Here is a 26148-nt window from a genome sequence, read left to right on the forward strand (position 1 = left end):
CTTAGGAATCTCCACACAGATCTCCATAGTGGTTGAACTAGTTTGCATTCCCACCAACAGTGTAAAAGAGTTCCTCTTTCCCCACATCCTCGCCAGCATTTGTTGTTGTTTGATTTCTTTATGCTTGCTACTCTGACTGGGGTTAGATGGAATCTCAGTGTAGTTTTGATTTGCATCTCCCTGATGGCCAGTGATGAAGAACATCTTTTCATGTATCTATTAGCCCTTTGTATCTCTTCTTTTGTGAAGTGTCTATTTAGTTCATTTGCCCATTTCTTGATTGGGTTGTTTGTTTTGCTAGTGTAGAGTCTTTTGAGCTCTTTGTATATTCTGGATATTAGCCCCCTATCAGAATGGTGGCTGGTAAAGATCCTTTCCCATTCTGTAGGCTTCCTTTATTCTTTATTTTTAAATAAACGCAGTCTCACAGAGTTATAGAAAGCCTCACTAAGAAGCTGAGGCTGGTCACCAACCTGTGATCCTCCTGTCTCAGTCTCCAAAGTACTGGGATTACAAGCATGAACCACCACACCTAGCTTAAAAGTAGTTTTAAATCACTAATGATTATATAAGCAGAATAAAGGTTTACTTCTATTTAGACATGAAACCTTCTATTATACATGAAAGTAAGAAATAATTCATCAATTGGCATGACTAGTAAATTAGACAATAAACTTTTCATTAAAACAAAGAATATCTTTGAAGGCATGACAATGTGTTTTCTTTCAAATCTACTAAATATATTGTGGAAGTAATTCCAAATGAGAGGTTGACAGAGGTTGTTGAGTAAGAAAGAGGTAGTGTGAACAAGATGAGATTATTGGGAAGAGAGAAAGCTTGGGCCCAAGGCAGATCTCAGCTCAAATCTGAACTCTTCTACAAACTGCAGAATCTCAAGCAAATTCCACATCTCTCTGAGCCTTGGACAAAATTCAGCCCCATACTTGTTTGGTTCCAGAATCCCGTTCCTGGTTTCTATGCAACATTAGTAGTGGATTCCAACCTTGCACTCTGTATTGCTCCATTTATGAGTTTCCATCTCACATTAACTTCAGTTTCTTCTGTATGTTTTACAGAACTTCTCATTACCCAACAAGTGTCTGGCACACTGTAAACACTCAATGAATATCTATCAGATAAGTGAACAAACAAAAGAGAATTTGATGGCATAGAAAGAAAGCAGATGGAATCAGTAATGAGGTCCCACCCTTCTTCTGTTTCTCTAATATTACAAAGAAGGAAGGATGCCCACATTCACCAGCCTTATGCACAGACAGGTGTCTACACCTGCCCAGGTGTGATATCACTTTTTCTTCCAGGCTATAATCATGGAGCTGTAGTAAAATCACGTCATATCTGGTTCACACACAGTAATGCCCATCTCCTGTTGCTCCTGATATACTACTCAAATCATGGCTAGTAATATGAAATTTTCCTGCCTGTATGGGCTTTTTTAAATTTTCAGGTCATCCTGCTCTTGCCCAAACTCATAATCCTATTACTTAGTAAAAGAAGCAAGGTATGGGAAATTTATACAAGGTATGAGAAATCACCTGGTGGATCCAAGAGGCTTCCTCTCTAGAAAATCACTGTCTTAGGTTTCTCCAACAACGCCCCCTTGTCTTAGAAGTCAATAACATATTGAGTCCTAGAAAGCCACGAATGAAGAGACAACAGCCTGTGACTAGGGGCATTTTAGGCAAGTTTATTAGTCAGTGGCAGCGCTCACCCTATGTCAAGCAGTGGTCGTATTCCAGCCTGGAGCAGAGAGAAAGTTCTCAAAGATTCTACAACCTGAAATGCTATAAAATCCTCCCATCTTAACAAAGTAGGCAGAAGTAGAGGTTCCTGATGATTCTTTATAAAGAGCCTCATCTCTTGATAGGCTGTAATTTAATAATCTACCACTACATTTTATGAGGCACTTCTAAGTTCTAAAAATCACATAAATTTGCATTATGTATCTGTAAATCAGCTTCCTAGCTGATGGACTTGATATTGTAAAACAAGTCAATAAAGGAATGGGGAAAACCCTAATCCAGCAAGGCAGCCCTTATTACCTCTTTGATGCTGGCAGAGAGGAGGGTGGGGAGATGGCCACAGAAACCAAAAAAGGATTAAAGCAGCAGATCCTCACATTCTTTCCCTTGCTTGGGACTAACCTTTAATTTATTTGTGTTTAGGATTCTCTGCATGATTATTAATATTCCTTAATATATTGAACTAAATAAAACTCATAATATCAATTCTGGAAAACTCCACATAGAATATCTTTTTCTTTTAAGTCTTTAACTAAGACACTGAAGCCTAAATCTTTCTTGCAGATTTCACAGCCCTCCTGGTGGACATTATTGGAAACTCTACCAGCTACCTCACCGAGATTTTCAAGTCCACTTCCATCCTCTCGGGTATGATTATCTTGAAAGTGCCGGGCAAGTTTGAGCTTTGGCATCCACCATGGAATATGATAATACCTAGCAGATTCCACACCAACCTGCCATGGTTCTGACTGCCAAGAACCATTCTGTGAGCTTCACCAGGTTTTCAGTGCCATCCAATTTCTAACACCAACAGTTGATGGCTCCATCCTCCAGTCAGAGCCATTCTTGGGGTCCAGAAAATCAGAGGACAAATTCAAGGCTCAGGTTGAAAGAATCTGGGCAGGCTAAAGAATATAGCTTTAGGTGGATAGTTGTCTTCCCCTTTTAAAGAGAAAACTGAGTACCAGAGAGATTGGCTCTTTCACTTAAGGTTGGCGCAGGAATTTAGATTTAGATCTGTATATATCCATGTTTGAAGTGCAGTCAAGAAAAATGTGCCTCATTTATAAGGTGTTTTTGTGAAACCCTCAGGCTAATCACACACACACACACACACACACACACACACACACACACACACACACTTTGAGAGGCACAGATCTAGATGACAGCTCAACAGTTGGAATGGGCAGGAAGACAGTGTGTGCATGAAGGAGCAGCCGTGGTTGCATAGGCAGGAGGAAAGAGAGAGGAGAGAGCACAGAAGACTCCATCAGGTGCCAGGCACACTCTAAGCCTCCGGTGCCTTCCTTCATTGGATCCTCACTCCAGCTTCAACAGACAGCTGCTGCATCTGTTCCCGCGTTATAGATGAGGAAGTCATGGTGCAGACAGATTAAGGAATGTGTCCAAGATTAGTCACTCTCCAGAGAGAATTTTGCCTAGGACACTTGGCTCTTAGCCGGTGCTGTGGACACTATGCCATTGCATAGACAATAGGAACATTGACAATGACGCCAATTATTATTGCATCTTTCTGCCATGCTCTTAGCGCTTCTCACACATTACCTCCTTGGACCCTCATAGCAGTCCTAGGAGAAGCATGCAGCCATGTGTCCTCTGCAGGAACATAGGGATAATAAAAGTTTACAGACTTGTAAGGTCTAAGAGGGTGACTATAATCTGCTGATATATAATACCTTCATCTGCACCCAGGAAAGCCTGTGGTGGTCAAACACATCACAGTGTAACTGTGCAAAACGTTTGGCCCTTTGCACTAAATCAAATAGATAAAGACGCTAACAGTCTCACATCTTACAAGTCAGTTGCTGCCACCTAAAGAATTTTGATACAAAAGCCATACAAAGCTTCTCATCTTGCAGAGATAGGGGGCTTTAGGGATTACAGATACAAGATTATGGGATTTGAATTTTTACCATTTTAAAAGTGGATAAACTGAGTCCTGGAGAAGTCAAGCAGGCCACTCGTTTGCAAAGTGCATAGCTGGTAAGTGGCAGTGTTGATATAACCCTGGACGCTGGCACTGGAGTTGTGTCCCTACCCACAAATTTCCTCCATCCATCTTGCCAAATGAAAGAACTTGGAAAATCAACTGCCTTGTAGCTGATTTTGTACTCCTAGTAAGGAGTTAGCCTTGTTTGCCTGTTTTACTCTGAGCTAGGCACTTCCCATTTCATTTCATTTCATTTCAACAAGACTGCAGAGCAATCACCAAGTCCACTGTGTGCTGGTTTGTCTTACAGTGAGTCAGACGAATGAGTCGGACTGCGTCTTTATCTGTGTCATGGCGGGGAAGGCAGGTGAGCAGTCATGTCTGTCCGTGAGCTCTCTGGGCTTGGGCATTAGGGAACTTTCCAGCGGAGGAAGCCAAGATTTCATCCTATTGGTGTGATTTTGCAGGAAGGAATCTTTCTGACTTCTGGGAGATGGCAGAGAAATCCCCCGTTATCAATTACACATTCACCAGCAGCCTGCCTGGAGTTCCAGGTAAGTGCAAACCTCCCAAGCTCCCACAGTGGAGACCAGACCCCCAGCAGGCTGAAGATTAAATGCTATCCTTGAGTATTTTATTTTATTTTATTTTATTTTTAAGGTATTGAAGATGGAACCCAGGGACATTCTACCTCCAAGCTACACCTCCAGTCTTGTTTTTTATTCTTTATTTTGAACAGGGTCTCACTGAGTTGCAAAGAGCCTCACTAAGTAGCTGAGGCTGTCCTAAAATCGCGATCCTCCTGTCTCAGCCTCTCAAATGCTGGGATTACAAGCATGCACCATTACAGCCGGCTCCTTGTGTATTTTATTTAGCTACTACATATTAAAAGTCAGAATATTTCACCATTAAAAATAAAAGATGAATTCCCCTGTATGTGGTTGCATATCCCTGTAATCCCAGTGCTTGGGAGACTGAGATACAAGGATCGTAGATGGGAGGCCAGCCTCAGCAATTTAGCAAGACCCTGTTTCAAAGTAAAAAAATAAAATAGGGCTGAGGGTATAGTAAATAATAAAATAGGGCTGAGGGTATTTCTCAGAGGTTGAGCATCCCTGGGTTCAATCCCCAGTATGTCTCCCAAATTATAGATGAATTCATGTATTTTCTTGAGTCTGTTGCAAAAGATGTTCTGGCAGCCCTGGGTCCTTCTCTACATAGCAGATGGCCATTGCAGCTGCCTGGATGGTGTCCCTGTTCCCCAGATGAAGGGAACTTACCTTTAATTTTCTGCAGTTCTTCCTGCCCCCTACTCCCTTCTCTTTTATTAACTATTAGGTTTTGTAGATATCTAAAATTTTTATCCTGTTCTAGAGATGTTTTTCCTCTATAATGCCCAGCCCCAACTCAGCCTTTCTCTACCCACCTTACCCCTACACCTGCTGACCTTTCTGTCTTATGCCTTTCACCAGGGGGCATTTTTTGAATCACCTTTAAGTTCTTTTTCTCCTCTGCATCTAACTGCATTTTTTAGCTGACTAAGATTTCTGGAATCTGACTGGTCCTCTGAGATAACCTGCTGTTGCTATGAGTACCTTGGTTCAAGTCAGCATCACCTACCTTTGAATTGGAACTATCACTGAAGAGGGGTCCAGAGAAGTCCACCAGAGTTAGAAGAGGGACTCAATTCCTTCCTGGTGGGCTCTTAACTTACACCACAGAAAGAATTTGTGGGGCATATAAAAAAGGCACAAAGATTTATTTAAGAAAACAAAGATATTTATTTAGAAAAGCAAGCAATAGAGTTAGACACATTCTCAAAGGGAGAAAAAAACATGGGTGCTTGAGAGTGGGGCATGGTTTTGGGGCTTCAAGCTCTTCTATTTGAGGGCAACTTTGTAAGTAGTGAACATGGGACGTGTGTGGGGTTATGTCATTCTGGTGACCTTGATTGTCTTAGTCATGAGCTGGATGGGTCACAGTGGACTGGTTCTTTCAGGATCTCTAGGTTGATGTCATCCAATGAATAGATAACTTTTGGAATATACCCATTTTATAAATCTCTACCAATATTTCCCCTTGGTTTTATTTAGTCTATATGAAATATATCACATAAACTAGCAATGTCTGCTGGCATTTGTCTTCTAGATTCACAGTAATCTAAGATTCAAAGGCTTTTTTAAGAATTTAGAGAAGGGCGTGGTGTCATAGGCTTGTCATCCCAGCATTCGGGAGGCTGAGGCCGGAGGATCGTGGTTTGCAGACAGTCTCAGCTACTGAGTGAGGCCCTCCGCAACTCAGTGAGATCCTGTTTCAAAATAAAGAATTAAAAAAATAGGGCAGGGGGTGTACCTCAGAGGCCAAATGCCCCTGGGTTCCACTCCCAGACCAACACACACACACAAAAAAAAAAAAAAAACAATTTGGGCCTGAAGGAGCATAGGCTTTGGGGAAAGTGGCAGTGTTCATGGAGCTTCTTAGATGTAAAGTCACAGTTTCTTTTTCCTCTTGTCATGTGTCTCCTTCTACTCATTCTTATTCCTTCTATCCTACATTAGAGCAACCTTTGATCAAGTTCTCCTTATCACACCTCCATATTTCTCTAAACTGTCCATTCGCTGTCACAAGAACAGTGGTCCTCAAGCTGGAGCTGGGTCCCACCCCTTTGCTGCTCAGAGCTCCGCAGGCAGCAGCTGGGGTCCAAAAGCTCTGTCTGGAGCTTATATTTCTGTCTTCAAGCCCGCCCTTGTCCCCTTGTCCCTTCCAAAGAGTCCTCGGCTACCTCTGCAGTGAAATCACTGCTTTTCTACAGGTGGTAGCACCACCTACTTTCCAAGAAGCTTTGCTGGGGTCTACGCCTGCTTGCTGTCAACCACCACCTCAGAGGCTGCCCCCTGTTTCCTAAAGACCCCCAAGTCAAAATCAATCTTCTGTGTTCTGTAGTCCTGCAGGACAGCACTTGTGTGCCCTGTGGGCTCTGCTCCTCCAAGGTGCATTACAGTGACATGTACGTGCATGTCTCTTCCATAAATAGCACTCAAAGGCAGAAAGAGTCTCCTTCTCCGACACGATCTGCATCCGCTCTTGGTGCCACACAGAGTTCCTTGCACATAGTAGGCTTCTAATCAGTGTCTCTACAAGCAAAAGTAAGGACACAGTCTCCAATTCCCTTCCAGTGAACTACTTTCCCTGGTATCATTCATTGTTATGCCTCATTTTGTAGGACAAGGCTGCTTGGTAAGAGGAGAAAAGGGCAATTACTGGGTCACCTTTCCCTACTCAATTCAGAGGAACGATCTGAGTCAATCTCACTTATTTAGGTCTTTTCATTCCCTTCTCACTCCCAGTCTCAACTATGTCTTCCCTTTAGTGCTCCCTTGGTAAGACAAATGCTTAGGAAGAAAGAAAATGTTGACAAGCTGATGAATGTTGACGTACCTGAGAGCATTGTGCACCTCTGATAGTTAGGCTGGGATCCACATGGCCCCATCTCCAACAGATTTTGGTGCCGGGACGCAGGCTGGTGATGCATGCGGGGTGTTGGTGAGCCCAAAATAAGGCAGGAGAGCCGCAGCGGGGCTACTGCACTGCCTCCTACAATTGTGCAGGCTGTTCACTGTACAGTTACTGCCACAGGGCACCTGGGGACCAAATTCAACACAGGCTGCAGGCCAGACATTGCCTACTCAGAGGAACGGACCCCACAGCCAGTGGGAGCCCATCATCCTAATGTCTACACCCTATCACCTAAGCCTTCCCTAGGAAGAGAGATGGTACAATTAGCATTTTGTTGTTGTAGCGGTGGTAGTGATGGTGGTGGTACTAGAGATTGAACCCAGAGACAATCTATCTCTGAGCTATGCCCCAGCCCTTTATAATTTTCTTATTTTGAAACAGGGCCTTACTAAGCCTGAAGTCCTTGGGAGGTTGCCAAGGCTGACTGCAAACCTGCGATCCTCCAGTCTTAGCTGTCCAAGTAATGGGATTACAGGCATGCACCACCACACTCAGCTTAAAATGAACATTTGAGCCTCTTTTACCTTTCTTTTGTGGAACAAGCAGGAGTACTGAGTAGAATTCTCTCTAATATCCACCAGTCTGTTTTTCTAGGGACCCAGTTTCCAAGTAGTCTTTTCCTGGAAGCCCCCGGCTCCCCCAAGTTCTGCCTTGATTTCCTAGTTATATCCACAGGACACATGGAGTGAGCTGAATACCTCCTCCAAGGAAAGTACTGGAGCTCGGAGCAGCTGAGCGCTGCCCGGATTCAAGATCCTGACTGGATTCAGGATCTGATCAGGAGTCACATGCAGCACCGGGTACATGTAGGCCTGACACGTCTGCATTCACAGTGACCTATCACACAGCAAGTTTGGAGACTGATATTTAGCTCATTTGTTCTTTAACATTATGCTAAGTGAGATTAGTCAGTTACAAAAAATAAGAAATTGAATGATCTCCCTACTATGCAGAAATGAGGGAGAAAGTGGGTCATAGGAGTAACTCTAGATGAAAAAGGAGATAATATAGCTGAGCAAATAAGGCTCCGTAAATGAGGGGATGGGAGGGGGAAGAGGGGAATGTTCTAATGGACATGATGTACTTTAACAAACATATCAAAGTCAATCACTAAGCCAAACATGAGAAAGAAGGAGGGGGAGGGAATGGGATAGAAATTGGGTAAGGGGCTAATTGGGTGCTGTGTGCATGTATGCCTCCACCACCCTGTGCCCCATTAAGATATATGACTGCAATGCACCAATAAAAAATGAAAAGGAAAAAAAAGAAGCATGCCTTTTGATGGCATTTGGTGCTGTTGGGAGCAAGGCTGGTATCTCTGCATTCTATATATTGCAGCGGCTGGCCTTGAACCTGCAATCCTTCCATCTCAGGCTCCCAAGTACTGGGATTACAGGTGTGTGCCACCATCTGATAACCTTTCTGGGACTCGGTTCTTTGTGTCTAAAGTGTCAGGCATGTCTCAGCTGCCATCGATGCCTTTCTGAAGGTGCCGCTACCTGGGAAATAGACAAGACTTCAGCGCCCACAGCCCAGAGTCAGCCAACCCCATCAAGAACAAGCCCCCCATACAGGGCCCGGAGCACACACCCAGCATCTGCTGTGAGAACCTCCCCCTGGACAGACACAACTGCTCCCTCAGAAGGAGAGGGGACAGTGACCACAGGCAGGCTTCCCGAGCTTCCCGCCCGGGCCACAGCCTTGTGGAGCAGAACCTCTCCCACCCTCCAGGCCTCAGGTAAGATGCTGCCACCCTTCCTCTCCCCTCCTGTTTCCTCCTGTTCCATCTTGCCTCACACACACAAGTCACATCCTTCCCTTTACCCTGTCCACCTGAAGCTCTGCTACAACTTACTTTAAGTAAGAAAGGACTATGAGGCAGTACAGGTTCAATAAGGTCACACAAAGAAAATGTCATTGGCATAAGGTATTTCTTCTTCTCCTCCTCCTCCTCTTCCTCCTCCTCCTCCTCCTCCTCCTCCTCCTCCTCCTCCTCCTCCTCCTCTTCTCTTCCTTCTTCTTATGTTATTGAACCCAAGGGCATTCTACTTCTGAGCTACAAATCCAGCCCTACTTTTTTATTATTTATTTTGAGACAGGGTCTCACTGAGTTGCAAAGGGCCTCACTAAGTAGCTGAGGCTGGCCGTGAACCAGGATCCTCCTATCTCAGCCTCCCAAATGATGTGATTATAAGCATGTGCCACCATGCCTGGCTCCTATTTTATTTTTAATTTTGAGACATTGTCTTGCTAAGTTGCTAAGGGTCTCACTATTGAGACTGGCCTAAAACCTGTAATCCTGGTCTCAGTCTTAGGTATTGGAAGTACAGGTGTGTACCACCAAGTGTGGCTGGCATAATATATTTCTAATACTTGTATTCATAACTATTTATATTGAAATGGTTTAAGATTCACTGAAAGTTGCAAAAATAGTATGGAGAGTCCCCTGATACCCTTCATCCAGCCTCCTTTGCTGCTAATGTCTTAAGTAATCATTGTACCATTGTGGCATAAGGTATTTTTATTTCAGCAAAGCATTTAGGAATCCCTCTTTGAAAATTCATTGGGAATGGTGAAATGGGTTCAATGTTATGGTGTGGTTAGATTAATTTGCAATTGGCTGGATATTGGTGGCAAGAATATGTTAATTACTAGATAGCCACATAAGAAGCTTCCTCCACTGACTCACCAAGAGGCCCCTCCCTCCCCACCACCCTACGCATGCGCACAGTCAGCAGTGCCTCACACAATGTATAAAAGGCAGGCTTAAATTATTTCCGGTTTGCCGGGCATGGTGGCGCACGCTTGTAATCCCCGGGTTTGGGAGGCGGAGACAGGAGGATCGCGCAGGTTCAAAGCCAGCCGCGCTGGCGTAAGAGACCCTGTTTCAAAAAAAAAAAAAAAAGGTCTGGGAGTGTAGCCCGGAGGTAGAAGGGCTTCCAGGAACCCCAGTACCACCAAAAAAAAAAAAAAAAAAAAAATCACTTCCTGTTTCCCATTAGGAAATAATACAAAATGAAGTTTTAAGTTTTCTCTCTCATGAAGAGCCATCTGGTCTGTTCCACCATGGACCAGAGCCATCAGAATTCATTCACTCATTACTTGCTCACTCATCAAAGCATATGTGTGAGCTGGGCATAGCTGCATATGCCTGTGATCTCAAAACTTGGGAGGCTGAAACAGGAGAATCACAGATTATTAGAGCCCAGCTTCAGCTACTTAGAACCTCAGCAACGTAGTGAGATCCTTTTTTAAAAATTAAAAACAAAGCTGGGCATGGTGACACATGCTTTTAATCCCGGTACTTGAGAGGCTGAGATGGGAGGATCGCAGGTTCACAGCCAGCCTCAGCTACTTAGTGAGGCCCTCCACAACTTAGTGAGACCCTGTTGCAAAACAAAGAATTAAAAAAAAAAAAAAAATGGGTCCGGACAGCCTGGGGTGGTGGCGCAGGCTTGTAATCCCCGGGCTTGGGAGGCGGAGAAAGGAGGATTGCACAGGTTAGAAGCCAGCCTCGCTGGTTTAAGAGACCTTGTTTCCAAAAAGAAAAGAAAAAAATGTGTGTGTGTGTGTGTGTGTGTGTGTGTGTGTGTGTGTGTGTGTGAGTGTAGCCCGAAAGTAGAAGCGTTTCCAGGAAACCCAGTACCACCAAAAAAAAAAGGGGTGGGGGGGTCTGGGACTGTAGCTCAGAATGCTCCTGGATTCAAACCCCAGTACTTCAAAAAATTAGAAATTAAAAAATAATAAAAGAGCTAGTACTGTAACTCAGAGGTAGAAACCATCTGGGCTCTATTCCCAGTTACACACACACACACACACACACACACACACACACACACACACACACAACAAAAGCATGTATTTTCTTCTTCCAAATACCAGGCCAAGTGTTGAAAAGAGGGCTTTGTAAATGTTCCCTTTCCTTCCTGAGCTCACAGAACAGGGGGGGGGGGGGGATACAGACAAGACAACTAGAGTCCTGATCAACCAAGGAAGAGAGGGTGTCCATGGGGAGCCGAGGGAGGGGCTGCCACCCCATAGGGCAGGAGACACAGGCTTCCCAAGGAGGGGAGACAGCTAGGGGTGAGCCAGAGCAGGAATCAAGAAGTACTGGAAGGGGGCGAGGAGCAGGGGTCTTCGTCACTAGCTAGAAAATGTACAGAAATGGTTAGAAATGCTAGAAATGGTTTCGTACAGCAACTGGCATCATGATCACTGTACAAAATTAGAAAACTTTCCAATATTAAAAAAAAAACATATGATTGTTAGGGTCAAGAATAGCCATAAACTACCTGCTTGTAACCCTAAAAAGTAAAGTGCTGATTTCATATAAGAAAAACTGACTTTAATGAGAGCAATAGAGAAATATTTGATGTATGAATATAATACACCAATAAAAAATTAAAAATAAAATAAAAAGAAAAGAAACATTTAAATTCATGGGAGGATGTATTGCATTCTGGATGCGAAATCAGAATACTTTAAAAATGGCAGCTGCCATCTTTACAAGCGTGTGGTAGCACACACTTGTAATCCCTGCTGTAGGGAGGCTGAGACAGGAGGATCACATGCAGTTCATGGCCAGCTTCAGCTACTTAGTAAGGTCCTTTGCAACTCAGTGAGACCCTTTTTCAAAATAAAGAATAAAAATTAGGGCTGGGGGTGTAGCTCCGAGGTAGAATGCCTCTGAATTCCATCCCCAGTACTGCAAAAAAAAAAAAAAAGGCAGCTGTTCTTCAATTAACTAATAGATATAAAATCCTCTAAGTGAATACATTTTATTAAACTTGAAAAATGATTTAAATTTTATGTAGAAATGAACAGAGGATAACATCTAACAATTTAAAAAAATCCAATCAGGGAAAATTCATCTTAACTAATGGCAATTTAATGATGTTCTGCAGAAATAATAATAATGTAATATATATTGTTATATATTATAATAATAATGAAAATTATTATTATTATTATTATTATTTTAATGATGAAGCTAAAAAGAGTTAAGTAATTTGCCCCAAACTAAACAGTGTGGAGAAGATGGGGCTACAGCTCATGCTTCTGGATCTCTTCACCTCAAACCCTACAAATTCCGTATTTCTCATGATTTGAAACCTATTTCTTAGATTTGAGTCACAACCCACTGACTCCTATACACACCGTGGCTACTGAGTGTCCAAGGAGAATTTTTTATTTTAATTTTTTGTGCTTATATAAAGTTTACTTTGGACCACTTAATCCAATCAGGTTTGGATTAAGCCCCTGGATTCTCCACGTGATGCTCACACATTGCATTTGCCCCTTGAGAACATTTCTAGGTCTCTACAATTTTATAGATGAACCAAAGTGCTCAAGTGTCTCCGTGCCCTGTGTCATTTTTACATTCAGCTACCAGGAGAGTGGCCACAGCACCGTGGGTAACGGCCAACACAGAGACAGGGGCTCACACTGTAGATGAGAAAACGCCTGGAGGGCCGCCCTGGGAAGCACGTTCCTCCACCCCGACATCCCTTGCAGCAGCTGAGGAGGCCATGGACACAGGAAGCCATCCGGGTCCTGCTGAGGTAATGGCCCTGCCAAGCAGCCCAGCCCGACCCGGCTCGACCTCAGGTGAGAGGTGCCCACTTCTGCTCCTCCCCTACCCAGTAATGTCAGCATTGTCTGTTTTGAAAACCTTTCTAATTTCCCTTTTGGTTAAACAATTCCTCCACATTGACATTATTGACTCAGGACAGGCCAGCTGCCTTTTTGGCATAGTATTAATATAGATTACATTATTAGTATCACATTACTTACAATACATCATGAATATAAAATGTAACATAGATACACAATGTATATAATAATACATAATTGTGAAATGAGGAAGGCTTGAGCTCCAAAAAACAGGAGAAAATTTGTCAAGTGTGATTCCAATGTGTGTGTGTGTGTGTGTGTGTGTGTGTGTGTGTGTGTGTAACAAATAAATCAGAAAATAGAAAATGAAGCAAAAGAAGCCTAGAAAGAAATCACAACATACTGACTTCATGTCTAGCTATCTAGTTCCTAAGTTGGGAAGTAGAAAAGTAGATTCATCTTGATTTTTATTTTCTCCACTATAGTTCCATGAAATTTTCATATTTCCTAACGCCTTTGATCAGACAAAACTTTCTTTTCAATATCACTTCCTCTAATCCCTGCAGCATGACCAGAGGCCCTCCTCCCCTGCTCTGTAGTCAGTGAAACGTAGCACACGTCATAGGTATAATCTCGTGTCTTTGAATTTAATTCCCCTCCCCTCTGGGCTATGTTACCCAAGGGCTTGTGATTTTAATCTAAGTTTCCTGGCAAGCACAACAGGCATTCAATAAAAGTTTATCAAATGACTGAATTTCTTATGGAATACGGGGAGAAGAGAAAATGGATTTCAGCGGACATGAATGCAACATCTTCACTGTAGGTTCAAAATCCTAGTTGCACAAACAGGTCGGGAGATGCCATTTTGGTACCTTTAATCTTATAAATACCTGATGTAATTGTGTGAGCTCATTGGCATTGGGTTAGGGGAAAATTGAAGCTAATGCACTCTGGTTTGGTGAGCTGGATGACAGCTGTCCCTTGTGATTATGGGATGGGCTGTCTACCTCAGGTCTGCTGGGCTGGTGCCATGACCCCAACACACACCACATCCCATCTGTGTCCTCATTTCTCATTTATGACAATGGAGCTATAAGGACTGGTTAAATTGGGTGATCTCTGCAAAGTGTGTTTGGTTTGTGTGCAGCACAAGAGAAGCATTCCATCCATGGCTGTGCCCCTGCTTGTCCCAGCCCACCCACAGCAGGGTCCAGCCGTCAGCAATAGGAGACACCCACCGTGCAAAGGAGAGCAGGCACCTGTGTTGTCCTAGGTCTCCTTCACTGCACTGCTGCTTGTGCCAGAGGCCAGATTCTTTTTTTTTTTTTTTTTTTCAGTACTGGGGGATGGAACCCAAGGGCATTCTACCTCCAAGCTACACTTTCAGCCCTATTTTTTATTCTTTATTTTGAAACAGGCCTCACTAAGTTGCAGAAGGCCTAACTAGGTAGCTGAGGCTGTCCGCAAACTGCAATCCTGTCTCAGCCTCTCAAATGCTGGGATTACGAGCATGTGCCACCACCCCCGGCTGAGGCCAGATTCTTGACAGCCAGAGTTAGTTTCTGAATTGATCTTTAAGCCAAGACATGGTGAACATGATAAAAAGAATTGCTCCGTCATGACACTGATCAGCAATTTCTTGGGGGTAGGGATAAAGTGTACACACCAAGACTCGGGTGGATGAAAAGCACACTGTTTTTTCTCTCCTGGAGCTCTTGAGTGGTGCTCCCTGTCCACACCATGGCTCTCCAGGCAGTGTCATTGCCTCTTACCACCACTAGCTTCTTCCTGGAGCACCTGCCACACTGTATCGGTTACCAATAGGACTCCTTCCTCCCTTGTCTGAACCCTGAGCACCTCCATTTCAGGCTCTGTATTTTTTTAAATATACTTTTATTGGTGCATTGTAGTCTAATGACAACATAGTTCAGAGTGATAAGGACATATATGCACACAGCTCTTGGTCAGCCTGTGGGCTCTATTTCTTGATTCATCTCTGCATCCTCAGCACCCCGTGTGGTACCTGGCTTGCTAACCAGCATTGGTTGGATAGGTTGGACTGGTGGCATGGGGCATCTTTCCTGGTCAGGCTCACTGGAAGAGATGTGGGCTCACCTCTCTGTCTTTTCTCATCCCAGGAACGGTCACGCCTGGCACACAGACTCCAAGTCCAACCAAGGCACCAGCCCCCAAAGATCCACAAGCAGGTGAGAATGTACAAGCAGGCAGGAAAAGAAACCCAGTGCTGCAGGGGCAAAGCATAGCAGGTGGCAGGGCCCGGTGGGACAGGGTGCCAGTACACAGAGGAAGCCAGTTACTAGCCTGGACTAGAGTCAGGAGAACTGGTTCATAAGTTGCACTTTGCTGCTGAAATTCTGGGTGATCATGAAGAAATCACTTCCCCTAGGCTACAGTTTCTCTGTGGATTTTACAAACACTTTCTCTTTCAGGTACTATGATGTCTTGGCTATGTGTATAACCCATGTCCGTTTCATTTTGACTTGGGGAAGGGTATTCTTGCCTCTTGCAGGTGATGTCCCTGCAGCATGGTCATTCATCCTGGGGGACAAGCCAGCCCTGGTCCCAGTTCCCCATCACATCTCAAGTGAGTAGCTGCTGCGCCCAGTGTCTGCTGTTACCTGTGCTTCTGACGAATGAGGTTGTGCAGGACAAGAGAGGCTCATTTGATGAATTTAGTTAGTCTGCTGGGTCTTGAATCCTACCTCAACTTCCAGAATTTCATTTCCTCAACTGTAAAGCCTGAAAAATATCACTTATTAAGAGCACTAAAACATCTATTTTCCTTCTCTACATAGTTTTGTATTAAGATAATGTGTAAGAGAGTGATTTGGGATGAACGAGCTTTATGAAATTTAATTTACTCAACTGAGTGAACATCTGTGGAGCAGTATGCTGGGCGTTTCATGAACAGAAGCTGTTCTTGGAATAAGTGCAGCTATTGGTGGAGAAGGGGAAGGAATGAAAGATCCAGCGAAACCCAAGCCCGTTTGCTGGTGTGCTTTATGTCATTTGAAGGCTATGCTGCCCAACCCATCTCTGAATATTTAATCCCCTTAATTCAAAGGGAAAACCATTGAGCCAGGCGTGGTGGGCACGCTTGTAATCCCCGCGCTTGGGAGGCAGAGACAGGAGGATCGCGCAGGTTTGAAGCCAGCCGCGCTCGCTGGCTTAGGAGACCCTGTTTCCGAATAAAAATGTAAAAATCGGTCTGGAAGTGTAGCCCAGAGGTAGAAGGGCTTCCAGGAACCCCAGTACCACCAAAAAAAAAAAAAAAAAAAAAAAAAAAAAAAAAACAAAGGGAAACCATTGGCTGGACCAAACAAGGATGGAGTTTTAGAGTTCCTCAGACTTGAGTTTCTTTGGGTTTGGCTGCCTTCTCTCAACTTTTAGTTCTCTCACTTTGAAGAAAGACATTCCTTCGAAGCTGATTAATTCCGCAGGCCCCTCCCACTCCTGGATGCCTTTCTATACTAGTTTCCTGAATATTCTGGATCTGCTCATCCTTTCTCAACAGGGCATTATTAAATATTAAATCACTGGAGCATGCAAGGTCTTCTTCATATCACCTCAGCTCTGCCCACATGACTGGTGAATGGGCCTTTCAGACACAAAGGTGTAATCATGCCTCTGAAGGAAATCATATTCCTTTCCTCCAGTATTTCTTTATTTTTAGGGTACTGTGGATTGAACGCAGGGGCCTTATACTTCAGAGTGACATCCCCAGCCCTATTTTTTATTCTTTATTTTGAAACAGGGTCTCACTGAGTTGCAAAGGGCGACTAAGTAGCTGAGGTTGTCCACCAAGCATGATCCTTCTGTTTCAGCCTCCCAAATGCTGGGATTATAAGTGTGTGCCAACTTACATGTCTTCCTCCAGGATTTATTTTGTTTTCTTTCTTTTTTTTTTGTGGTACTGGGGATGTAACTACACTCCCAGACCTATTTTATATCTTATTTGGAAATAGGATCTCTTAAGCCAGCAAGGCTGGCTTCGAACCTGCACGATTCTCCTGTCTCCACCTCCCAAGCACTGTGATTACAAGAGTGCGCCACCACGCCCGGCTTCCTCTAGGATTTCTAAAGAAAGAAACTGTTGGTGTAGACGAAGGTGGTCAGGTTAAGTTCTAGAAAACAAATTGACTGCATCTATAACTATATCTATATTTACATCTCTATCTATATAGTTATATCACCCACCCATTCACACATCTATCCATCTATCATGTTTATATCTAGTAATTTTGCCCACATAGTTATGTATTACCTATCTGATAGATATATTTTATCCATCTACCAATCTATAGCCACTCATCTAGTATCTACCTCATAAAAGATATAATTGTAAAATAAAGAGATTCTGGCTTCTTTGGGTAGATAATTCTACTCATCCACAAAAGAAGTCATGCCACAAAGTCTTTGTCAGTCACTCAGGTATCTGTTTGATGAATACTATTGAGCTCTTCTATGTGCCAGGCATAACAATAGGGTCATTTTTATTCTCTCCGCTTACTGTTTCTGCAAAGCAGGCAATGTTATCATCATTAAGTGAGTCTGGTGAGCCCTACCCAGAAGAATGAGACTGAGGTTTGAATCCAAAGCCGATGTTCATCTTACTCTTCTATGTTATCTCCTCTAAGATGTGCCAAATTAACAAAAAAAAATCCACAGAAAGGAAGACCATGTTAAGGTTTAATGAGGCAAAACAGTAAATGCTATGTGCATCCAGTGAGAAAGAGATCACATCCAGCTTGAGGGGTCATTCAAGAGTTTGACTAAGCAAGTGCCACCTGATCAGGTGCCTCTAAACGTGCACTGCTGGCAGGAGCTTAGCTTAAGCAAAGGCCCTGTGGTCCAGAAAGAGTGTCCAGGGACTCGGAAAGGCCTCTGTGGCTGAATTTTTGGTGCTGAATGTGAGAGTTCTGTGGAGAGAGGCAAAATCCCCAGGGCCTGTCTCATGGCCCTCCTTCTGAGGCCCGAGGAATTTCTGTGACCAGTTTTTTTTTTTTTTTTTTTTTTTAGAGGGATCCCTCTTTCTGTCAAGACCAATGCATGGGGTGGGGGAGGCAGGAGGATGCAGGGCAGCTGGTGGGAGAGCTGTGTGCTGACTACAGCAGTGATGGTGGGTGGAATCAGGAGGTGACTGTGGCTACAGAGACTTAGGTGATGTTCAGGGGAGAGAACAGAGAGGATGGGATGGTGGCGGAGAGAACATCAAGAGAGAACCCAAATCCATGCCATCTTGCCCATGTTGGAGCAAGTGAGTGGGTTTGCTGAGCATTGCTTCCTGATTTTGTGAGGCATGAACAAGAGAGTGAGGAGGGAGGACTTAAGCCTTGAGGATGTAAACTATGTTAAGGAATAAAGTATAGAGCGTGAGCCCTAGAGTCAGATCTTGCAAGGGTCACTCACTCATTCCCTGTCGTATCACTGGTCCAACTGCAGAACCTCTCAGATCCTCAGCATCCTCTTCAATGAAACAATGCTTCTCATAGCTACTTCACTGTACGGATTAAATGAGATAATGTATGAAAGAGCTCTGCCTGATTCATAGCAGATGCATGATAAATATTAGAGAGAAATGTCTTGACACTTTGATGGAAACTGGTCAATGCTCTGGAGTATTTACTGTTCCACTTGACTCAGGATAAAATATTTTCTTCTTGTATTTTCTGTAGTCTTTCTTTGACATTATGAGCCCCTCTCCACTTAATAAATACATTACTGATAAATTATATCAGTATATTTGGAAATACTACTAAAAAGATAAAAATAGATGCATTTCAACATGTCAAAGATGTTATTCAGCTCATTAATTAATGGGAAAACAGAAAACTTTTACGACTGGCCTGATGGAGAATTTGGGGAACAGGTATTTATAAATCAGAGTAAATTTCAAATGAATTTGCTAATTGATGTCCTATAGCAATAAACTAGCAATAAACTATTTTTAACTGAACAAAATTAATTACACATTTACAAAATTCACTTACACCGTTGTAAACAGGAATTATTCGCACTGCTCTCAGACAAAAATAATTTATGTTGTCATCATAAATTATTTTTAATCTTTACCATGCTAGAGTTCTAAAGTCATCTCCCCCATAGAATATCCATTAAAGATACACACTGAAATATAACCAGATAATCCCCAGAGACAGTATGAGACAATATTCAGACCTGCACTGAAGGGAAAACCAGCATCCATTTTTGCTTGTTTCTAGACATGTGATCATTTTCATTGGCAGTGATTGGTGACCCTTTGTTAGGTGATTATTATTAATATGCTCTCAGGGCCTTTAGGCCAGTGGAAGGTAAGTCTGTGAGAAGATGCTTCCCTTTTATTCATCGTTGCATCTCTAGTGTATTAGCCGTACCTGGCATGTGGGAGATGCTCAATCAGTTTAATAGGTAAATTAATATTAATAATAGCAATAGCTATTACTTATTGGTCATTTATGGCAGAACTTTGCAATGTGATCTGTGTAAATTAGCTCATCTAATCCTCCCAGTCACCCTGTCTGATGGACGTGAGTCTCCTTATTTTTCATGTAAGGAATCTTCCCCATAGATTTAGTCATGAAAGCTATAGCAGCTTCAGGAGATCCCAAAGAGATGAAATTCTTACAAAATCTATTATCTTATCCTTTTATTATTTATCTCTGTCTCCTAAAGCCACATATTAAAAACAGTAAAAATCTGGATCACTGAAACATAATTAATTTCTATAGTAGGGAGGTAGAGAACTCAAAAACCCAAAGCCCTGTTCTCTGGTGACCCAGTTTGCCAGGTTCATCTTTCAACCTGCCCTTTTATTCCCTCCTCCTTATCTGTATGCACACGCACACACACACACACACACACACACACACACACACACACACACGCACGCACACCTCTGTACTACATTATTCCTCAATATCACAGAATACCACAGTGTTTTTTTTATTTCCCTCAGCAAGTCACTCCCATCCATGGTGCTAAGTCGTCATCTTTCCTTTATACTACAAATGTCCTCTACTTGGTACATTTTTATTTAGCATTTCAGATCTTTGTCTAAAAATTGCTCCTCTGTGAAACCATCTCTGACTTTTTTGGTGTGTGTGGTACTGGGGTTCCTGGAAATCCTTCTACCTCCAGGCTACACTTCCAGACCTATTTTATATTTTTATTTGGAAACAGGTTCTCTTAAGCCATCGAGGCTGGCTTTGAACCTGCGCGTTCCTCCTGTCTCCGTCTCCCAAGTGCGGGGATTACAGGCATGCACCACCACTCTTGGCGTCATCTCTGACTTTTTCCAGAAAGTCGATCCCTACCTGATCTTTACTTATTCCCTAAAACCCTCACGGTAGTTTTTGCCAGGTAGTGATAAAGGCACACTGTATTTACTCTTTGTCTACTTGCTACTCAAGACCAAGGCAAGACTAAAACTACCTAGCACAGGACCTAACCCAGGGATGATGCTTGTTAAACCCTTGATCATTTGACATGCCTGAGATTGTATCTTCTAGGGTGTCCTGAGCCACTACTCAAACAGGAGGCCATGACAGCTGCTCCTCTCACCCTGGCCATCCAGAAGCTCAACCCATGCCTCATGGAGCTGTGCCACTTCTTCCAGAAATGCCTCTGCACGAGCCAGAGACATCCCAGGATGGAGGCCATGAGGTAATGGGCTGGCTGTCTCCTTTTATATCCAGTGTTTATGGACTCTGCAGGCCACAGGTGGCAGGGGATTCCTCAAGGGATGGACTCTTCAATGAGTTCCCTACTAGAGCATCACTCTACTGAGAGCAAATATAGGACCCTATTAACTTTTGGGTTTCCAGAATCAAGGATACGGTCTGATTCAATAAGTGCAGCTAAGATGAGCTAAATTTGGTTGGGTTGAGATGAACTGAGATGAACCAGGTTGGGCTGGGCTTGGTTGAGTTGGGTTGGATTAGTTGGATTGTGTTGATTTAAGTTTAGTAGTTCGATTGGGTTGGGTTGGGTTGGGTTGGGGTGGGGTGGGATGGGTTGGATTAGATTGAGTTGAGTTGTGTAGGGCACATGTCTAAAGATGTCACCGGATGGGAGAGCCAAAGGAGGGGCCAAAGAAAAGTTTGAATTAACATAATACCATATGATAGGCTAAGGTTATGAGCCCGTGCATGATCAGCGCGTGAACAGTGCTTGATTGCAATGTAGAATTAAGAAAAATAAGCCTGTGTGATAGAAGTGACCTTTAAGCTGATTGGTAGATAACCCCCCGCCTTGGAATTCCCCCTTGTGGTCTTTGCTTTATAAGTTACAGTGTAAATGTAATAAACGAGTTCCTTCTTTGACTTAACTCCATGTCGCATCTGATTGTCTCGGGGAGGAGGCTGGGGAATGGGCAGACAGCGTGCTTACTTTTCTCTGGACCCCTGCGGCCCTAACCTTAGTGTGGTGGGCACTACAGAGTTGGATTGGGCTGGGTTGTGTTGGGTTAAGTTGAATTGAGCTGGATTAGATTGAGTTGGGTTGGTTTTAGGAGAGTTATGTTGTGTTGTATTGTGTTCTGTTGGGTTAGGTTGAATTGAGTTGGCTTGGGATGAGTTGTGTTATGTTGGGTTGGGTTGGGTTAGTTTGAGTTGAATTGGGTTGGGTTGAGTAGGCATGGGTTGTGTTGCGTCGTGCTAAGTTTGTTTGGGTTAGGGTGACTTGGGTTGAATTGTTTTGGCTGGGCTAAGTTGAGCTGGGTTGAGCTCTGTGTTCGAGGTGAATCGAGATGAGAGGCACTGCGACTGAGAAAACTCAGGCTGAGGAAATTAAGTGCTCCTTGTGGCCCAGTGCCCTTAGCCTGATGAAATTGTTTAGGAGAGAATAACCAAAGCATGTGCCTATCTAAACTTCGGATTTTTTTTCTTTCATAAATCCCTAGAAGTCACCTGGCAGGAAAAATCTACTTGTATAAACATAACTAGAAGGCAGGACATGTTTTATATGAAACAGGCCCAAGCATGGCCTCTTGCTTGCTCTACAGTACTACTATACTAATCCTGTCTTCTGAGTTTATTCTTAACTGCAAATCCATAACCAAAGAACACAAATGAATACTCCTGTTCCTGTGGTATAGGAGCCATATTTTTAGGATTTTGTGCATCTCCAAAGTCTATATAGAATCCTGGAAGTCTAGCCCTTTATTCTGTTATTCCTAAGTTGAGATACCTTAATATCCCCTTCTCTCCATATTGCTTCCCTGTCACAGTCTTCTCTTAAATATTTAGAGTCCCTAGCTCCTTTCTTGGGATACACCATACCACTTTGATAAATGATAGAACCCATTTCTATTCTTTCTGATGCCTTGGGTGCCAGGTAGGCATCTGGGGGTCCTGCCTTTCCCAAGCTTCTGCTGACTCTGAAATTATGCAGAACTCTGGCCTGATACATGGGGCTGGCATGATAGTGGGTGTTTGCACATGATCCCAGATCCTTCTCCCATCAGCTTTGCTGCTGACTTTTCCCCCAAAGAACCTGAAGACCAACACAATAGGCCACCTTCACAACTGATTTTTTTCTAAGCCCATTCAACCTTTTCTAGAGAAATGCATCCTCTAGTCTATATTAAGAATACACACCTAGCCGGGCGTGGTGGCGCACGCTTGTAATCCCCGCGCTTGGGAGGCAGAGACAGGAGGATCGCGCAGGTTCGAAGCCAGCCGCGCGCGCTGGCTTAGGAGACCCTGTTTCCAAATAAAAATATCAAAATAGATCTGGGAGTGTAGCCCAGAGGTAGAAGGGCTTCCAGGAACCCCAGTACCAAAAAAAAAAGAAAAAAAAGAATACACACCTTGCTATTGACACCATTTTCACCTCAACACTGCTATTTACCTGTTTTTCCCAAGCATACTGTCCTTGGTGAATGGGGGGGGGCGATCATCCTCCTGAGTGTTCAGGGATGACTGTGTCATGTTTAAATGGCTTCTCTGTTGCTCACAGAGGCATGAAACTGTCCTTCATCCTGTGAGCCATGTACTCTGCCAAAGTGAATTAAAGCCTGGTAGGCAACTTTTTGGCTCAGGACAGAGTGTGTCATGTTTCTGAGGTCACCATCACGTATAAGCTTCACAGAGCTCCTCCACTGGGCTATGTTCATCCACTCAGTAACATCATTTGCTAAGGCAAGACAGTCCCCAGGGCAGCATAATATCCTCCGTGTGTTGGAAGCTCTCTAAGACTTTTATTTTTGTCACTAGAAAACACTGTCGGTTTAGCTGAGGCAGAATGAGATCATTCCATACAACACAAGGCTGACACAAGGAGGCAGCCTTGTGTGCTGTGCAGAAATTTGGGCTTGAAGCCAGCTTGGGTTTAAACTTAGATTCTACCACTTATAAGCTATGTGGTCTTGGTCTAGTCAACTAATTCCTCAGTTTGCTAATCCAAAAAATAAGTATAGTCCTGCCCACATTCCAGGCTACCTTCTACACAATTCCAGAGATACCTTCCTGGGGAAGCTAGTGGCATTTTCACCTATACTGACCATGTTGTAAGAATGAAATGGAAAGAAGTTGTCGACGTGGTTGTCCTGCACAGCATTAGGGGTCTGCCAACGAGGACTCTGCAGTGGTTGCTGGTGCATTGCTCTCTTTCTCACTCCAAAACCAAGTTCAAATCCTGTCTCGGGCGCTTTCAACAGATCTGACTGTGGCAGCCACATGCCTAGCAGCTGAGCCAGCTGTTGATTTGACAGGCTTGCCATCTCATTTTTTATGCTTTGGAAATGTCCCTTGAGCATGCAGAGCACAAGTTCCGAGGAAAGGTAATCCTGGCACATGCAGATATAGCCACTGCTCTCCTCTGGAACATGGGAACTACATTTCCCAAACATGTTACCAAACAACACTTGCTCACTGATGCAGCGGAAGAGGTTGGCAAGAGGTTAGAGGGCCATAGCGGGGAGAAGCCAGGAAATCCCTCCTCCTCTCTCGCTGCTTTGGTGAATATTTCCAGAAATGGCTCTACTCCTCTGTGGTTCCGGGTTCCACCAGGAGTCCCCACTGTGGTTTTGGCTCTTCTAATGGCCATTCCTTCTGCAGTCTGGCCACAATACTTCCTCCTCTGTCCTTCCAGGCCTGGCAACTCCCTGTAGCAGCCAACATAAGGTTGCCTCATGCAAACTTCCCTTCTTAGTTCTTCCATCTCTTCTAACCATGTTATGATCCATTCTTGATGTCAACTGGCCTCTACAGAGCCACCTGGGTCTGTTTTTATGGTAGGATCCTGACTCAGACATTGGTCTGATGGGCTATTAGAATCATAGTGTGTGTTCTTACAGGTTGGGTTAAATTCCAAGCCTGTCATTTGAAAGCAATTTATTTATAAATCTGTTAACCCAGTGCCTCGATTTTCTCAATCCTACCATTTTCTGTAAATGGAGATGGTGGCACCTGGGGAGTCTTCACAGTGAACTCTGCTTGAGCAGCAAATTGCACAGCTCCCTGGAGTATGCTAAAATGGAGAATGAGAGAGGTGGAAGAGGAATCGGAGCACGTTTAGCTCAACCTCCTCATGCCAGATGAGGCATGGAAAGTGACGTGGATTCCCAGAGTCATGCAACGAGCTCATGACACAGGCCGCTCTCAAGATCTCCCTAATGACACGTCTGTGACCTCTCTGTTAATGTGCTTTGAAGCAATTCTTGTTGCCTCTGACCAGAAACAAAATATGACCTTGCAAAGTGTCTGCTGCCATGTTAACAAAATATCACTGTACTCTTTATCTGCCTCCCAAAAAGAAAATGAGGTGAATAACCTCATTTACTGAGCACCTACTGTATGCTTAGTACTGTTCAGAAACTGTATGTATATTTTCTAATTGATTCCTCAAACAACCTGGTAGCATAGGTTTTATTATTGCCTTTCATTTAAATATGAAGAAACTATGGTCCAGAGAATTAAGTTCTCAGCTTAAAATCCTACATCTTAATAAATATTGGAGCTAGGACTAAAAATAAGTATTTCTGGCCCTGAAGTGTGATGTTTTTCCTACCCAGCCTCCTTCCCTGCCTTTTCTTCCATATCCTATAAAGATGGACAAAGAAGACAAACACAGTGGCACATACCTGTAATCCCAGTACTTGGGAAACTGAGACAGGTGGGTCGTAGGTTCAAGGCCAGCTTTAGCAACTTAGTGAGACTAAGCAACTTAGACCCTGTTACAAAATTTTTAAAAGAGTGGAGGTATAGATTGGAGATAGAATTTTTCTGGGTTGAAACCCCAGTATCAAACAAACAGAAAAACAAACAAACAGATGGACAGCCAGTGCCTTGCTGTGAAAACTAGCACACATCCATGCATATGTAATTATTCTTGTACTTCTGTCTTCTAGTAGCCACCACAGGACTATGATTACTCCCAATTCTGATTAAATCTCCAGGTTCTGTCTGGAATACTATTCCTGGTATCTGAAGAATGCAACATTTATCTGTCAGAGGGTGAAAAGAGTGTTCCAGTCACGCAGTAAGTATGCAGCCTACTTGGGATGTAACTTGCTTCCCATGGGAGACTTTATTAACTCAGGAGAGTTCTGCTTGAATCACCAGAGGCCACAGGAGCACCATACCTCATCTGGTCACCAGACAGTCTAGACAAAAAGTCTAGGCAATTTCTGATTCTTCAGCCAACAGCTTGATGTTTGCAGTAAGGTACTGGAAAAAAAAAGCTAGAGTCAGCTGACAAGGCACTGTTACCCTCTGTGTGAATGCAGGCATGTTTCTTAGCCTCTGAAACCCCATGTAAGCCCCAGAAGAAAACCAAGATTAAAATGAAAGGCAACCCCCACATAAATACTGAAATACCCAAAGGGAAATGTGTCTGAATATTTCAGGAAAAGAAAATAGTGCGAAGGCATAGAAGGGCGGGTGGGGGGGGGCTATTGTAACTGTTCCTGTCCTGGTAGCTTCAAAGCCTAATTATTCCCAGAAATCACTTTTGATCTTTTTCCCACTCTTAAAAATCAAAGTAGCTGATCTAGTCTGTTTGATCACAAAACCAGTGATTTGGCTGTTTTATTATGGTACCGACATGGACTGTTTGGTCAAGGAGCTCTAGCCCTCTACAGATCATGGGACTTGTTGAACCTTTTGGAAAAAGTGCTTCTTAATGTAACCAGGTATAAGCCAGGTGCTCACATGACCCAGTCTTGACAATGTGTTATATTTAACCAATAAAGAACAGTTTAGCCACTCAATCATTCCTATGACACATAAATAATATCATCAAATAGCACCCATGGATCATACCAAAAATTTTTAAGAGCTGTCC

General features: G+C 43.5%; 1 protein-coding gene across 1 annotated transcript in view; it reads left to right on the forward strand.

The window, feature by feature from the left end:
• Positions 1 to 26148, forward strand: part of HHLA1 (HHLA1 neighbor of OC90) — a gene marked incomplete at both ends in the record, with an annotated part of 39321 nt that overhangs the window by 12166 nt on the left and 1007 nt on the right. Inside the window, 11 exons of the mRNA XM_080694716.1 lie at positions 2325 to 2408; positions 4025 to 4081; positions 4182 to 4268; positions 6273 to 6526; positions 6749 to 6860; positions 7339 to 7487; positions 8680 to 8968; positions 12616 to 12837; positions 14982 to 15050; positions 20373 to 20526; positions 25262 to 25344. Of these exons, the coding sequence (XP_080550842.1) occupies positions 2325 to 2408; positions 4025 to 4081; positions 4182 to 4268; positions 6273 to 6526; positions 6749 to 6860; positions 7339 to 7487; positions 8680 to 8968; positions 12616 to 12837; positions 14982 to 15050; positions 20373 to 20526; positions 25262 to 25344 (1560 nt within the window). The remainder of the gene's footprint in view (positions 1 to 2324; positions 2409 to 4024; positions 4082 to 4181; positions 4269 to 6272; positions 6527 to 6748; positions 6861 to 7338; positions 7488 to 8679; positions 8969 to 12615; positions 12838 to 14981; positions 15051 to 20372; positions 20527 to 25261; positions 25345 to 26148) is intronic.

This window comes from Muscardinus avellanarius (assembly GCF_963383645.1).
Source record: "Muscardinus avellanarius genome assembly, chromosome: 4".
NCBI classification, from domain to species: domain Eukaryota; kingdom Metazoa; phylum Chordata; class Mammalia; order Rodentia; family Gliridae; genus Muscardinus; species Muscardinus avellanarius.